Below are 17,458 nucleotides of genomic sequence, written 5' to 3'. Positions count from 1 at the left end.
CCTAACAATAGCGTTTATGCTTGTCTTGAATGTCTTCAGCCTCGCTCGTTAGAGTTTGGACAGCCTCATCTTCTTCGTTAACTCTCGAGCGCTTCTCAAAATCTTACAGCAGTGTTCTCTCTCTCTCTCTGTGGTTGTTTTGTTCCTTCTAGATCTCGGAAATTGATCGGATTCAGTGATGGCCCAGCAGCTAGTAAAGAAGGACGATGATCGTGACGACGAAGGTATTTCTTGCACCGCTTCAAATCCGTGTTGTCCCCCAATTGAGAATCACTTTTTTCTCTATTTCGAGAATGCTTTCGACTGGAATGATCATTTTTTTTCCCAACTGTTAGATCAGTCATTTAGCTTCCAGATCTGTTCATATGCTAAATATCAGAACTCGAAAGGATTAGTGAACTATTATGTATTTTTCGGCGATCTGGCTCGGCCTCAGTTGATCTTATTACTTTAATTTTGTGTTAGATTTCGGATTTAGGTTGCATTTCTCGCGGCGCTCACGTCACGATGCGTGCCGGGAGAACTTATTAAATCTTCTGTTTTTTATTTTTTAATTTTTATTTTATCTTCGTTCTCTATGATACTACTGGATTAATAATTTAGATCTTTTAGCATCACCTTCCACTTGGTGCCATTTAATCTTAACTGGTTACGACGTTACGTTGCTGTAAGTTACAAGTTGAAATAGGAAGCATTGATATTAATTATGCATTACATTTGTTTACAGTGGATTACTCTCCGTTTCTCGGGATCGAGAAGGGTGCTGTTCTACAGGAAGCTAGGGTTTTCAATGACCCGCAGCTAGATCCTAGGAGATGCTCCCAGGTTTTTCCTTTGCACAGCCTGATTCTATGTCTGCATATTTGTTTATTACTTCTTTGTTGCTCGAGGAAATATTCTTAATGGTTTTGGGTTGTATCGTTTTCAGGTTATTACAAAGCTTCTGTACCTACTTAATCAAGGGGAGGCGTTCACAAAGGTTACGTTTCTTTCTTTTTAATTATTTCTTGATTTTAATTCCCTTGAAGATCCGTTCTTCTTAACATGTTCATATCTGATCTATTCTCATATTTTTTTAATGTGTTGAATATAGAGATTGAACCTATAAAATTATGTAATTGGATGGTCGAAACTTTTCTGATTATGTGTTTCTGCACCTAATTTACAGATTGAAGCCACAGAAGTTTTCTTTGCAGTGACGAAACTTTTCCAGTCAAGAGATATAGGGTTAAGGAGAATGGTGTATTTGATTATAAAGGAGCTTTCTCCTTGTGCGGATGAGGTTACTTTCCCTGTTTGATATATTTTAGTTTGCTTCTTTGTTTGTTACCAGTAAAAAAAAAGTGTGTTTCTTTGTTTGTTTGATTAGTCATAAAAAAATGTCTCTTTTATATATAAACCCTTGCGTCTAAGAATAGCTACTAAATGGTTTATCATTCTTAAAAAAGGTTATTATTGTGACAAGCTCCCTCATGAAGGACATGACTAGCACGACTGACATGTATCGGGCAAATGCCATTCGAGTGCTTTGCCGGATAACAGAAGGAACCCTTCTCACCCAAATTGAACGTTACCTGAAACAAGCAATAGTTGACAAGAATCCAGTTGTTGCAAGTGCAGCCTTAGTTAGTGGGATTCATTTGTTCCAGGTATCATCACGTTGTTCTTGGGCATATTTCTTAGAGGGATATTCTTTTGTCCCACAATGTCCTCTAAATTCTATTTGTACAGACAACGCCAGAGATTGTGAAGAGGTGGAGCAACGAGGTTCAGGAAGCGGTTCACTCGAGGGCTGCCCTTGTACAATTTCATGCTCTGGCTTTGCTTCATCAGGTATGCTGCATTATTTCTTTGTTTCAAACCAATGCTAATGATTTGTCCATTTGATTATCAAAGGAAATACTTACATCATTAGATAATTGGCTGGCTGTAAAAAGTGTGCATCTATGCTGCTTGCTTACTAGAATAATTATTTTTTTTTTATAAAATTTGTTCATTAAAATTTAAATTCGCCGATTTATATTTTTACTAATAAAAGTAAGAATTTAAAATTCACTGATAAATGTTTGTATTTATGGATTCTTTAAGTCTTGTTTTGTTTGTGCATGTCTAGAGTGGATGTGTGCCAACGTAAAATTCCTTTTTTTCATTGTTGGTTTTGGACTCTATTGAAATGGTTGGTTAACGATCATCATGTCTCCCCCTTAGGGACCACAATTGTCATTTAAGCTATATGTTTTGGATTTCATTTAGAGTCAAAAGGTGTAATTATAGTTATAACCACTTCAAACTTGCAGATAAGACAAAATGATCGGCTAGCTGTAAGCAAGTTGGTTAACAGCTTGACAAAGTCCACTGTCCGTTCTCCTCTGGCCCAATGCCTTTTGGTTCGCTATACTAGTCAGGTATCCATTTGCTCTATCATATTGTTCACTGTTGGGGGGGATTTCTTTTGTGTCTTATCTGTGTGAAGTGTGAAATGTTCTGTGGCTAGGTTATCCGCGAGTCGGCCATAAACACACAAACAGGAGACCGTCCTTTTTATGATTTTCTTGAGGGTTGTTTACGCCTCAAGGCAGAAATGGTGATTTTTGAGGCTGCCAGAGCAATCACGGAACTCAGTGGTGTCACTACTAGAGAACTTACTCCAGCAATTACTGTTCTTCAGCTCTTTTTAAGCTCTTCCAAGCCAGTGTTGAGATTTGCTGCTATCCGTACTTTGAACAAGGTTAACTGCTTTGGCCTACCACTACAAATTGCTCTTCTGCACTCGTAAAGTGCAGTTTCTCTAATTTATTTTTGTTGGTGAATTGAATGTGGAAACATTGACTTTCTGCATTGGTAATGGGTGGTGTTTCTCTGTCTGGTTTGGTAAATACATAATCTATGTAAAAGATACTTGAAGTTCTATGTATTAAGACAAAAAGGTAAAAGATACATGCAGTTCCCTAATGATGACTGAAACATACCAGGCTTGCTTATCTCATATGTTATACCGATGTATTCCTATTCTTTAATACAAGAGTGAGCTTGGAATTTTTGCAGGTTGCTATGACACATCCAATGGCCGTCACTAACTGCAACATTGATATGGAGAGTTTAATTTCTGACCAGAACAGAAGCATTTCCACACTTGCGATCACCACACTTTTGAAGACAGGAAATGAATCAAGTGTGGATCGCCTTATGAAGCAGATAACAAATTTCATGTCAGATATTGCTGATGAGTTCAAAATTGTTGTGGTGGAAGCCATAAGATCTTTGTGTTTGAAGTTTCCATTGAAGTACAGATCTCTGTGAGTGATACGTTAGCTTTCATTTTCTTACATATAAATTTGGGTTTTATGTAATGTATATTTACTTTAGAAATTCGCTCTGAGTGATTTTCTCCAGTAACCCAGACTTTTTCTTTTGGAATTTGTTTTTTAAGGATGAATTTCCTAAGCAATATTCTCAGAGAAGAAGGTGGATTCGAGTACAAAAAAGCAATCATAGATTCAATTGTGATCCTCATAAGGGATATCCCTGAAGCAAAAGAGAGTGGGTTACTTCATCTCTGTGAATTCATTGAAGATTGTGAATTTACCTATCTTTCCACGCAGGTGGTTTTTTTCTCTCAATTTTTCATCCGCTGCACAATGAGCTCTAGACTTCTTTTTCACCCTTTCACTTAAGAAATTGTGTTCAATCTTAAATTTATTAGATTCTCCACTTCCTGGGAAATGAAGGGCCAAAAACCTCAGATCCTAACAAATATATACGGTACATTTACAACCGCGTACATCTTGAAAATGCAACTGTTCGGGCCAGTGCTGTGAGCACCTTGGCAAAGTTTGGTGCTCTGGTTGATTCATTGAAGGTATTATTCACCTTGTCTTTTGCTCATAAAGAACACGTGTTGGTTGGAATGTTGCTGATGGACGTTTTAAATATTCATTTTGGTCCCTGCTTCAGCCCCGCATTTTTGTTCTGTTGAGACGATGCCTCTTTGACAGTGATGATGAGGTGAGTTCTTTGATATTTTTCATTTCGCCAGGTTTTTCTATGTGGTCGTGACCAACATGTATGAATGAACGTTCATAGGCAGTGTATGATTCTATCCGTCAAGCTTTCTTCATCCATTTTGTGTTTAGATAATATTTGTGTTAGTCTCTTTTAGTTTCTTCCTATTCATTTACCTTACCAGAAAATATAAGTTTCTGTTCTTTCTCATTTTGCATCATGCCAATCCCTTAAAACTTTAATCAAGTGCCTATGTATCCTGAATTTTCTCCAGGTCCGTGATAGGGCAACACTCTACCTGAATACACTCAGTGGTGATTGTTCAATTGTTGAAACTGATAAAGATGTGAAGGACTTCCTCTTTGGATCACTGGACCTCCCACTTGTTAATTTGGAGACAAGTTTGAAAAATTATGTAGGTCTTTTCCAGTTGTTTGTTGCCTTTTGTGCTTATAAGATCACCACCTAATGTGTTGATATGGATACAGGAGCCTTCAGAAGAACCTTTTGACATTAATTCTGTGCCCAGGGAGATTAAGACCCAGCCATTTGCTGAGAAGAAAGGCCCAAGCAAAAAGCCAACTGGGCTGGCTGCTCCACCGACTGCCCCTGCATCCACCATTGATGCTTATGAAAAGCTGCTTTCCTCTATTCCAGAGTTTGCGGACTTTGGGAAGCTTTTCAAGGTACTGTGACCGGATTTCTTAATCCATTCTTTATGATGTGTTTTCCAGAGTTTCTGATTGGGAATGCTGCATTTTTTATGTTCTTACCAGTCTTCAGCACCTGTGGAGCTTACAGAAGCTGAAACAGAATACTCGGTCAATGTTGTTAAGCATATTTTTGATGGGCATGTGGTGTTTCAGTACAACTGCACCAACACAATTCCTGAGCAATTACTAGAACATGTAATGGCCATCTTATTAAAAGCAGAAGTTCACGTTACCCATCGTACTTGGGAATCCCTTCATAATTCTTTCTGCTTCCTGCCAGGTCACTGTTGTCGTGGATGCTTCAGAAGCGGAGGAATTCTCTCAAGTTGTTTCCAAGCCTCTCAAATCTCTCCCTTATGATACACCTGGACAGATCTTTGTGGCATTTGAGAAGCCAGGAGGAGTCCCTGCTGTGGGAAAATTTTCAAACATGTTACATTTCACTGTTAAAGAGGTAGAAGTTCTCCTGTTATCTGAGGTTGTTTTTCATACATATGTTCTTAAAATAGCAGCTTTAGAAGGGTGAAAGCACAAAGTTGGTGGCATGTCTGAAAGAAAAGGGATACCTAGAGTTTATTTTGATCCTTAAAATATCCTACTTGTTTTCATCTTACATTTCTTATGATTCTACCAGGTTGATACAACCACCTGTGAGGCAGAGGATGATGGCGTTGAAGATGAATACCAGCTAGAGGACCTGGAGGTTGTGGCAGCTGATTACATGTTGAAAGTGGGGGTCTCGAATTTCAGAAATGCATGGGAAAACATGGGCGAAGATTGTGAGAGGGTAGATGAATATGGCCTTGGCCCAAGGGAGAGCTTGGCTGAAGCTGTAAGTGCTGTGATCAACCTTCTTGGCCTGCAGCCTTGCGAGGTATGTGTTCAGATTTTGTACTCGCATAATCTGTCATAGGTGGGAATTTATAAGAGTATGTCAATGCACCTGCATGTCCTGCCTTCAAAGATCCTCCTCCCCATCCGCTTTTCACTGAGAAACATGAAATCCTACCCAAATCAACTTTTCTTTTATTGCGTTCGCTGTGAATTGAGGGAGGGGTGTGCTTTTTCTTCAAGAATGAGTTTCTTTTCTTACCTTTTATTTTACCCAAAAGGGCATTCGTGAACTTTTCACGTCTTCACTTTGTGAAGTGTGCTGTCATTTTGAATTTTTGCAATATAAGTGTGCTGTCATGTTGGAAACTTATCGGCAAGTTCATGATTAAGTCGTTACTTTATTTCAACATGTATTACCGACGCTTGATTACTTGCGATTTGCTTCTTTATGAACATGCTTGTCGTTGACTTAGATCTGTGTAGAAACTGATTTGATATCCTCCGTTTATTTCTTGGTGTTGATCAGGGCACAGAGGTTGTCCCAAGCAATTCAAGATCACACACGTGTCTGTTATCCGGAGTATATATAGGCAATGTAAGGGTTCTTGTGCGCATATCTTTTGGAATTGATGGTCCAAAGGAAGTAGCAATGAAACTGGCTGTCAGATCCGAGGATGAGACTATCAGTGATGCTATTCACGAGATTGTGGCAAGCGGCTAGAATAATAGTATTTGAAAATAATACATCACTTGACACTTCCAGAGTTTCTTTCTTAAGAAATGAGAACCGAGGTGGATTACTTCAAACAGATATACTTGTAGAGGAGCTGCGAAAACATTTTGGTTTTGGCTTTAAGCTTACAGGGGTATTCCCTTGCAGGTTCTTCATCTGTATCATGTCAGACACGTCGGATTATCCTCTCATGTGCATTAGATGAATTTTGACATAGAATTTTTGTTAAATATAATATACTTCATCCAAGTCTGCCGTGTTATCAATTAGAAGTGATTGAATGCTCTTCTGGTTCTATATTCTATATATACGAATGTGGGTGTTGCAGGAGATCTATACAGGTGAGGTGAGATCGACCCATAATTGCTTGAATGAGGGGCTGGTTGAATGCTCGTTGTGGATCCCACACATTGATGTGACACACTCCCTTTTCCTAAATTTTTTTTCCTCTTCCTTTCTCTCACCTCCCAATTTTCCTAATTTTTTTTCCTCTTGCTTTCTCTCATCCCCCATTCCCCCCCCCCTCCCCCTCGCGCCCAATCTCCCACGCGAGCCATGAAAGCCACTATTGCTAGCCGTGCACCATGGTGCTCAGGGGCAATGCTCCAGGAACAAAAAATGCTGACAACCCACATGATGGTCATCGGCACCCCTGTTGCACCTCAATGCGATTGGGCCGAGGAGTTCATGGCCACTGTTGCGCCCATGTATCATCCCATAGCGAAGCGGTCGAGGACCATCTCTAGCATGGCCAGGCGGTCGAGGATCGTCTCTGGGGAAATAGACGACGCCACTGAACCACAAGGTGGCCGCCGACACCCCTCCCTTGTCACGTGGTCCATCTCATGTGCAAGGAGAGGTACACACGGGAGAGCTCCATTCACAGTGTTCACAAACCCCATGGGAGGGGGCCGTCATGACTACGGTCATAAACCAACTGCCTGTGGGTCACTGGTGATCAATGTGGTGACCAGCAGAGGGAAGGGGAGGAAGGGAGAGCACAGAGAGGGGGAGAAAAAATAATAATAAATAATAATAATAATAATAATAATAAAAGAGGAGATGTGGTACATTGCTAGTGTGCCACATCAGTATGTGGAATCCCTTTATCGGACCTCTTTGTATCTCTAGCAACTCTCTTCATACATTAATCCTACGCAGCATGCAGATAAAACCAGTCCCTCCAGCTCAATAGAAATATTTTTTCTTTATCTAATATTCAGATTCTCAGTTTTCCAAATTAGAACAAACTAGGGAATTTAAGAGCATTTTAGTTTTTACCAAAGGATGCTGTGTTATGCGAAGGCGAGAAGCATGGTCCTTCTCTCTTCCAATGGTTCAGATTACCGTCCTATGCCCTCCAAACGCCCATATCTGTAAGTGAAGAAGGAAATAAACCTCAAATTTATTGCCACTTTAAATAAAATTCAAGATAAACGAATAAAAGTAAATAGAACTGCTCTTTTAAGTTTACTAAAATGTAAGTACTCCGTCTCACAAAACAGCCACCCAAAACTGGAATGACCGATCTATGGTACATGGAAGTACTATACAGATATGTTAGTATGCATTATTTTATTTTTACAGTAACTAAAACATCAAGTAGCATAGAGCTACACACACATTTCTCGAAAATGACGTATTGAACAATGTGTTAACACTAGATATTTCAAATACTCGTTAAACTCATCAGATATGGTATTTGAATTAACAAAAATTCTATTTGCAATCATTTTTGCATATTCTTTTGTACACTCTGATGTAATTAGTTGTATATTAAAAAAAATTGATGTAGCTAATCACATCAGTGGAGCACACAGATAGTATACAAAAGTGACTGTACGTAACAATTTACAGGTCCAACATGTAAAACAAGGGTTGACACTATGCTTAATCCCTGTGCTGAGCCAACGAGATCAACAATAAATAGGAAACAAGTGTACGAAAAAAGTGAGAATTTCTGGGACATGATTTCGCGTAAATAAAATAACATGGTCCAGGTCTAGACATAGACCTAGACTAACCTTTAGGTTTGCATCCCAGCTTCCTGTACATAACGCACTTCCATCAGCTGATAAACCCAAACAGCTTATCCGGGCCTCGTGTGAGTTCTGGAGTGATCCCAAGTTCAAAACCACCTACCACAAAATGACTGATTAGATCCATTTCAAATATTAACATGTCATGCCAGATCCACTTGATTTCACATTCTCATAGACCCACACGTAAGCACCAATGAAGCATGTTATTTTATTTTATTACCTTTATCCTAAGGTAAAAACATGAGCTCTCTAATTTGAAACTGAACTACAAAGTAACAGTTCAGCCAAAAAAAAAAAATAGTAAAATACCGTTGCCAATAACGTGTCCCAAACATAACAATCGCCATTTGAATATCCGGCAAAGAGAAGTCTTCCTGATATAGAGAATGCAATGGAGGTCACATGAGGGACATCATTATCATTGTTCTGCTGATGGTATACTTGGAGTTGGTGCCCTGTTCTTATATCAAATAATCTGCAAGTTCCATCACCCGAGCCTGTTCCAAATCTATTGCCATCTGGAAAGAATTTTACAGTATTAACATCTCCCCCGTGCCCATGAAATGTTCGCACCGCTCGGCTCGCAACACGAGTATCCCACAAACAGGCAGTTGCATCACAGGAACCAGATACAAACATTCTTGAGTTTGATCCATTAATCGAGACACTGAGAATGCTTAAAAGTATATAAGTTAAAATAAAATAAAAAATTGAACAGTGGCATATTTTGGTCAGCAAACACAACTTAACACTCACGCTCATAATGGAAGTAACCCAACTCAGCACCTTCTCCTCCTTTGGTATAACGGGGGAGGAGATAAACACTTGGTCCAAAGACCATTGGCAAGACTTGAACAATAACATAAAAAATACGGAGCAGTCTTGCAATTCTATCAATAAAAAGAAAAGGGGAAAAAATTCCAGCAGCATCAGCTAACATGGAGGTCATAGGACCCACCATATAACTACACATACAAGTATTCACCAATGACTCATTTAGAGGGAAGCATTTGGGTTTTATATTTATAAGTTCAAATGACATGAATGATGCATGAAAAGTACTACTGTTTTTGGTATTCATGAGATTCGTTGACAAAGCATTACCAAAATGTGAATTTGAAATGATTAGATGTAAATGTTGTTTGAAGTCCTAAAACAAGTGATTTATAAAACTAACCCCACTTTTTGCATCTAAACCTCCATGTATTGTTGGAATTCATATCAAAGAAAGCTATCCTCCCTTGGTTTTAAATCCTTACATTCAAATGCACCCCAAGTAGATATCAAAATCTTCTGGGAACAATACATAGAGTAAATGAGCCCAGCCCTCCAATGAGGATTCTGTAACTTTGGGTTATTTATCTTCAGAAGAACTGAATTGTAGTCCCAAAAAATTGTGAAATACAAAATTCAACATCAAAAAATTCACATAGTAAATTCCCTTGACGTGAAACAAAATCAGCTTGAGTTCAATTTATGAAGAAATCAACTTATAAAGACGTCTCGACTTTCAAATGAGATATCTAATCCTATAGAATGCTATCTTGTTCAAGAAGAGGAAGGGAACACAAATTAGTTCGCCTGCAGTTTCAAAATCACCTATACCTTAGTACATCTGCAGTGTGTCCAGACTGAAATTCACCTCCGAAAACAGAAATTCTAAGGCCTGTAGTAATATCCCACAAAACGCACGTGTGATCACCCGAGCTAGTGATTAGGCGAGTTTCCTCATCTGGAACATATTGACAGGATGAAACATATCCCTTATGCCCACTAAGCATTTTTGACATTGGTAAATTCCCATCCTTGTCCATGGGGGAATTAAGGTTAAAGATAGAGCATACACTATCAAGACCACCACAGGCAACAGATTGACCAGTTGGTGAGAAAGCACAAGTCATGACCCATGCACAAGGCAGCTTTATTGCATGAGTCTTCTGGCTTGTTAAAGCATTCCACACTATCAACCGACCATCTTTAGATGCACTGACAATTCGATTCTTCTCAGGAGTCCAATCCAATGAATACACCTGCAAATTTTTTATGATAATAAATTTTTTGAACGCATATTCTTGAAGTGGCATTGCAATGATAGCAATCTGAGAGAGAGAGAGAGAGAGAGAGAGAGAGAGAGAGAGAGAGAGAGAGAGAATTCATTGGTTTATATTTTTTGTAGTTCTCTTAAACAGGCAATATTGATTGTGTAATACACATAGATTCTGAAACGTTTTATGTGTTACGATCTTGAAAATTTGCAAATTAACACGTATATTGTTACATCCTTGAGTCTAGATTCTGCCGGGCAGCCCATATCCATGTAGAAATATCTCAATTTGTGCTTGTCAATATTTAAAGCAGCTTACCATTTTGACCACTTATTTTCATTCTCATAAAAAACACTTCCGAAATTTTATAATGAAGAAGTTCAATTCCTAAATAAAATCAAAATTCAAACTACTTCCGGTATAAATGTAATCGCCATTTTTCAGCAAAAGAGGCATACAAAAACAATATGCATATGCATATGTATATGAATATACCTTGCCTGTATGACCCTGAAGTGTTCTACAGCAAACCAGATCGGTGGGTCCGAAGCTGACCGAGGTCCGACTCTTCGATATCGCGTAACCCGCAACTGCGACATTCGCCACCAAAACCAGGCAGATCTGAGAAACACCGAAAACCAAAAATCCGAACCCCAAAACAGAAAATAATAACAAAAATAGTAATAAATATTTAAGAAAATCCGAGATCCGAAATACCATCGGTGTCGAGCAGAGAGAGCCGTTTCTGCTTAAGGCGCTCCCTGAGAGCATTCGCCGTCTCTGTGGCAGCCACGTGGCGGTCTTTGAGCTCGGCAACGGACATTATTTGATAATAATAATAAAAAAGGCTATTCGTTACAGGTAGCTCTGAACAGAAAACGGGGCATTAGACGATTTGAGTGATTGAAGCCCTAGCGTAGCGTTCGTTTGGATGATGAGAAAATTGAATCCAGGAGAGGTTCTGACTTCTGAGCCAGTTAGGGCTTCGATTGGTAGGAGGAGCCGGATTTAAGGTTTTGATTCGAGCACAGAGAAAGTGCTAACAAAGATTAAGAACTAAGAATTAAACTTAAAAGCGTCGTTACTTCTCGGACGATAATTATTTCTACAGACTACAGAGAAAGGGAGGGAGGGAGCTGAGAAAAAGAAACAGATAAGGTCCGATCGAGGATCATTTCTCAGATGGCAGTCAGCAGAGAAAGTGGAGGACTGAAGTCTGCCGGGTTCCACGTGTCTCGCTACTTTGATGTGTTGAGCACTTGGTTAGTGGACACGTTGTCCCATTTGTAAGATTTTCCTACCACCTTTGTGCTGAAGGTAAAGCTGTTGTTGTCTTCTCTGCTGTTGCTGTCTGTTGCCGGTGAAAATGTTTTGTGTAGCCTATTGTTTAGTATAGGATCATTTATTTTTATAATACGTTATATTATAGAAGAAGGATATTGCTTTTCAAATCATTCAAACAATTTTATCAAACAAATGGCATGAAATGAAATGAGATTGATATGGGATTTATGCAGAGGTTGTGTAGTGGGTGGTTGGTGAAGTCAAGAAAAACTACCATTATTTATTATAAATGTAGGAGTGGGAAGAGCATCATTTTCTGAAAAATCTGAGTCCATCTTCATTTCCCCCCTCCATTAAAGTGAGAAGCAGCCAACAGCCTTAGAATACGATTCTCTCAGGAAAAAGAAGTTTAAATTCATGGAAAAGCAGACCAAAGGGGGGATTGTTACATTGTTTGGCAATGTTGAGTTGGCTTTAGGACCCATCCAGAGATTATATCATATTTTGATTCCAAAATCTACTCACTCCCCAAATACGTTTTAAAAAAAGATTGGAGGTTCGGGTTTTTGCTACAATGTTGTTCTTAAGCAGCTAGCCAGCCAAAGAAAACAGATGAAAATGGCAAAATTCCGTTGCCGGGAATCGAACCCGGGTCTCCTGGGTGAAAGCCAGATATCCTAACCGCTGGACGACAACGGATTTATGCTTGTTTCTCCATTTTTTTCGGTATCTAGCTTTCAAAGTGAATACACCCAATCAGATATTAAAAATGTCACTTGCCTATCACATCAAAAAAAATTTTTTTGGTCATGATGTCTTAAAAATTTACAAAATAATAAAATGTCGTGTATGTTATTAAACTATCGAAAGGAGAGAGAGAGAGAGAGATAGAACTCAGAGAAGTTATGAAACTTATGAATTTCTTAAAGAATTCAACGATATATATAGGCGTACAAAGGGAACTATGCAAGTTACTATGCAGTACTATGCTGGTACTGTGCATATTTACTATGCAGTACTATGCTGGTACTATGCACTGTGCGATGTCGGCCATTTACTATGCCAGTTACTATGCAGTACTATGCTGGCACTATGCGCACTGTGCGATGTCGGCCATTTACTATGCCAGTTACTATGCAGTACTATGCTGGCACTATGCACACTGTGCGATGTCGGCCATTTACTATGCCAGTTACTATGCAGTACTATGCTGGCACTATGCACTGTGCATTTGACGGCTAGCTCAAGGTGGTCATACAATTTTACAATGTTATTTTACAACACTCCCCCTTTGGATGACCACTTATAATGAATATGCCTCGTTAAAACCTTGCCAAGGAAAAACCCTGTGGGAAAAAACCAATGGCGAAGGAAAAAGAGTACAATATTCATGTGTACCGTAAAATGCTTTAAGATTGCCTCATTAAAACCTTGCGAAGGAAAACCCAGTGGGATAAAACCTTAGCGAAGGAAAAAGAGTACAATCAGCATAAGTCTTCAAGACGTTACTCCCCCTGAAAAGTGCATGATAAAAGGTCTTCAAGTCTCCGCATTCCAATGTTCTGCACAATCTTCTTAAATGTTGCAGTTGGTAATGCTTTTGTGAATAAATCTGCCAGATTATCACTTGATCGTATCTGCTTGACTTTAATTTCACCTTTTTCTTGAAGTTCATGAGTATAAAAGAATTTAGGTGAAATATGTTTGGTTCTATCACCTTTGATATATCCTCCTCTAATTTGAGCAATACAAGCAGCATTATCTTCGTATAAAGTTGTTGGACTATCATTAATCACTGGAAGACCACACTTTTCTTGAATATGTTGGATCATTGATCTTAGCCAAATGCATGCTCGACTTGTTTCATGAATTGCAATAATCTCTGAGTGATTTGAAGATGTAGCAGATAGTGTTTGTTTGACAGATCTCCATGATATAGCAGAATTTCCATAAGTAAATACATATCCAGTCTGAGATCTACCTCTGTGTGGATCTGAAAGATAACCTGCATCTGCATATCCAACTAATTGTGGACTTGAACCATATTGATAAAATAATCCCATATCAACCGTACCTCGAAGGTATCGAAGGATATGTTTAATGCCATTCCAATGTCTTCGAGTTGGTGCGGAACTATATCTTGCAAGTAAATTAACTGAAAATGCAATATCAGGCCGAGTGCAATTTGCAAGATACATCAGGGCTCCAATTGCACTGAGATAAGGTATTTCAGAACCAAGAATTTCTTCATTGTCTTCACAAGGACGAAATGGATCCTTCTGCACATCAAGTGATCGAACAACCATTGGAGTACTCAGGGGATGAGCTTTGTCCATGTAAAAGTGTTTCAAGACTTTCTCTGTATAATTTGATTGATGAATGAGAATTCCATTTGGCAAATGCTCGAGCTGCAGGCCGAGACAAAATTTCGTTTTGCCAAGATCTTTCATTTCAAATTCATTCTTTAAATATGTAGCAGTTCTTCTGATCTCTTCAGGAGTTCCAACAAGATTTAGATCATCAACATAAACCGCAATAATAACAAATCCGGAGTCTGATTTCTTAATAAAAACACATGGGCATATTGGATTATTCTCAAATCCTTCTTTCAATAGATATTCGCTAAGGCGTTTATACCACATGCGTCCGGATTGTTTTAACCCATATAAAGATCTTTGAAGCTTAATAGAATACATACTTCTGGATGTACTCAGATTAGAAGCTTCAGGCATTTTATATCCTTCAGGGATTTTCATATATATGTCATGATCTAATGATCCATATAAATATGCGGTGACCACATCCATCAACTGCATATCCAATCTTTTTATAACTGCCAAACTAATCAAATATCTGAATGTGATTGCATCCATAACAGGAGAGTATGTTTCCTCATAATCAATCCCCGGTTTCTGCAGGAAACCTTGTGCAACAAGTCGTGCTTTATATCGCACAATTTCATTACTTTCATTACGTTTACGTATAAATACCCATTTATATCCAACGGGTATTACACCCTTTGGTGTTTGTATAATTGGTCCAAAGACCTCTCGCTTTGCTAGCGAGTTTAATTCAGCTTCAATAGCTGATTTCCATTTTGGCCAGTCATCTCTATGTCGACATTCTTCGACAGTTCTTGGCTCAATTTCTTCATTACTTCTGGTAATGTCAAGAGCCATTTTATATGAGAATATGTTGTCGACAACAGTTTTATTTCTATTCAAAATTTCTCCTGTATTCATGAAATGTATCGAGATCTCGTTATTTTCAGGTACCTGTCCCTCTTCAAGGGAAGACATTTCATGAAATACCTCTTCAGGAGGTTCTTTCTCAGGAGATTTACTCTCTTCATGAGCATCAATTACTCTTATGGCCTGTGTTGGTATGGATTCTTCAGGAGTACCAAATTCATTTTGTATTTTCTTCTTTCGAGGAATTTTGTCCTTAGCACCAATAGGCCGTCCACGCTTCAGGCGTATCTTAGACTCGCCTATTGCTATTTTGGCAACTTGTCCTTCAGGGACTGCAATCCTTGCTGGAACATTAACAGCAGGAATATATGATTTTACCACACCTTTAGTGTCAGTAAATGCATCCGGTAATTGGTTTGCAACACTTTGCAAATGAATAATCTTTTGAACCTCTAGATTACATTCTTTTGTACGAGGATCAAATTGGGAAAGAGCTTTATTTTCCCAAGTAATTTCTTGTCGTGCTTCAGGCACCGACTTCTCTTTACACAATGTTTGTCGTGCTTCAGGCACCGACTTCTCATTACCCATTGTTGGAAAAATGGATTTGTCAAAATGACAATCCTCAAAACGTGCCTTAAACATATCCCCTGTAAGAGGCTCAAGGTATCTGATAATAGATGGAGAATCAAACCCAACATATATCCCAAGTCTACGTTGAGGGCCCATCTTTGTACGTTGTGGAGGTGCAATTGGAACATATACAGTACATCCAAAAGTACGAAGATGAGAGATATTTGGTTGCTGACCAAATGCAAGCTGTAATGGTGAATATTTGTGATATGCTGATGGTCTAACTCGAATTAATGATGCTGCATGAATTATAGCATGTCCCCAAGCAGAAATAGGAAGATTTGATTTCATGAGTAAAGGTCTAGCGATTAGCTGAAGCCTTTTAATCAATGATTCAGCTAAACCATTTTGAGTATGTGTGTGGGCAACTGGATGTTCAACATCTATTCCTATTGACATGCAATAATTATCAAAAGCTTGAGATGTAAATTCTCCTGCATTATCCAATCGAATAGTTTTAATTGGATAATCAGGGAATTGTGCTCGTAGCTTAATTATTTGTGCAAGAAGTTTAGCAAATGCAGCATTTCTAGTGGAAAGTAAAGAAACATGTGACCATCGACTTGATGCATCAATTAAAACCATAAAATATCTGAACGGTCCACTTGATGGTTGAATAGGCCCACATATATCTCCATGAATCCTTTGTAAAAACGATGGAGATTCAAAACCAACCTTTGAGATAGATGGTTTGATAATCAATTTACCTTGAGAACATGCAGAGCATGGATATTCATTGGGTAAGATAATCTTCTGATTCTTTAGGGGATGCCCATACGAATTATCAATTATTCGTCTCATCATTATTGATCCCGGATGTCCAAGGCGATCATGCCAAGTCATAAATATTTTAGGATCAATGCACTTCTGGTGCATTACAACATGTGATTCAATTGTTCTCATTTTTGTATAATACAATCCAGATGAGAGGGCAGGCAGTTTTTCTAATACGAGCTTCTGGCTCGAAATTATTTTAGTAATGAGAAGATGCTCTTTATCGTCTTCGTTAATGGTTTCAATATGACAACCATTACGACGTATATCTTTAAAACTTAATAAATTTCTTCTGGATTGTGAAGAAAATAGAGCATCATCAATGCAAAATTTGGTGCCATTAGGCAACACAATATAAGCTCTTCCGGAGCCTTCAATTAGATTCGATGAATCGGAGATGGTATGAACATAGGCTTTACTCAATGTTAGATTTTGAAAATATTTTTTATCCTTAAGAATTGTATGAGTTGTAGCACTGTCAGCCAGACATACATCTTTATTATTCATCTCGGAGATAGAAAGTTCATCAATAAGACTCATGATTCTACAAAATATATAAAACTTTCATTACTAAAAAAAACATTACAGAATAAAAATATTTTACAATAATATAAAGGAAATACATTAATTAAAAAGGAACACTTCCATGATCAACTCTACCACTAGAATCCTCAAAGAAATCAGAAACATCAAGACTTGTAATATCTTCTCCATCTATAGAATTTAAAGCATATGATGGTTCAGCAAAATTTGTTTCAAATTTCTTTGTTTTTTCTTTTATGGAAGATTGGTATAAGTCAACCAAGTGTTTAGCTGTACGACAGGTACGAGACCAATGTCCAGTCATACCACATCTATGACATTCATCTTCATATTTCTTTACAAATTTATTTTGAGGACCTTTGCCCTTGTCTGAGTTGAACCACTTCTGGTGGTACGGTGTATATCTATTATTTTCCCTTTTAGTGTGGTCACTTCTAGGACCTCCACTTCTATAGTTTTTCTTACCACGTCCACGCCCTCTTTTTCTTTGAAAAGATGCACCATTCGCTTCTGGGAATGATGTAAATCTAGTACCATTCACTTCAGGGAATGATATAGAACCAGTAGGACGTGACTGGTGATTTCTTAATAAAAGCTCATTATTCTGCTCAGCTAATAGAAGACAAGATATAAGTTCAGAATATTTCTTGAACTTTCGCTCTCG

At 38.3% G+C, this 17,458-nt stretch overlaps 2 protein-coding genes and 1 non-coding gene across 4 annotated transcripts; 1 reads left to right on the top strand and 2 right to left on the bottom strand.

The window, feature by feature from the left end:
- The first annotated feature begins 36 nt into the window (after positions 1–36).
- LOC122312875 (coatomer subunit gamma-2-like) lies at positions 37–6,531 on the top strand. The gene is made up of 18 exons (XM_043127537.1): positions 37–224; positions 728–825; positions 929–979; positions 1,169–1,282; positions 1,449–1,649; positions 1,732–1,833; positions 2,298–2,405; positions 2,495–2,728; positions 3,046–3,296; positions 3,431–3,602; positions 3,704–3,859; positions 3,955–4,005; positions 4,277–4,417; positions 4,491–4,688; positions 4,779–4,910; positions 4,996–5,169; positions 5,350–5,589; positions 6,076–6,531. The coding sequence occupies exons 1-18, from the start codon at positions 179–181 to the stop codon at positions 6,268–6,270; spliced, it is 2,664 nt and encodes an 887-aa protein (XP_042983471.1). The 5' UTR covers positions 37–178; the 3' UTR covers positions 6,271–6,531.
- Positions 6,532–7,302: 771 nt separating this feature from the next.
- LOC122312877 (guanine nucleotide-binding protein subunit beta-2-like) lies at positions 7,303–11,870 on the bottom strand. Of its 2 annotated transcripts, none has more exons than XM_043127541.1 (6): positions 11,087–11,870; positions 10,865–10,990; positions 9,930–10,354; positions 8,634–8,991; positions 8,307–8,420; positions 7,303–7,656 (listed from the first exon to the last, which is right to left on the bottom strand). In XM_043127541.1, exons 1-6 carry the CDS (start codon positions 11,138–11,140, stop codon positions 7,621–7,623), a joined length of 1,113 nt encoding a protein of 370 aa, XP_042983475.1. In that variant the 5' UTR covers positions 11,141–11,870; the 3' UTR covers positions 7,303–7,620. The 2 variants fall into 2 exon arrangements, with proteins under 2 accessions (XP_042983475.1, XP_042983474.1); XM_043127540.1 differs by having other exon boundaries at positions 10,865–10,959; positions 11,087–11,836.
- A 410-nt stretch (positions 11,871–12,280) lies between these two features.
- On the bottom strand, positions 12,281–12,352 carry TRNAE-UUC. Its single transcript has one exon. It is a non-coding gene; the product is annotated as a tRNA-Glu (tRNA).
- Positions 12,353–17,458: the final 5,106 nt, after the last annotated feature.

Source organism: Carya illinoinensis, chromosome 6 (genome assembly GCF_018687715.1).
Source record: "Carya illinoinensis cultivar Pawnee chromosome 6, C.illinoinensisPawnee_v1, whole genome shotgun sequence".
NCBI lineage: Eukaryota > Viridiplantae > Streptophyta > Magnoliopsida > Fagales > Juglandaceae > Carya > Carya illinoinensis.
The sequence above is the reverse complement of the archived record's forward strand: the minus strand, read 5'-3'. Positions and strand labels throughout refer to the sequence as shown.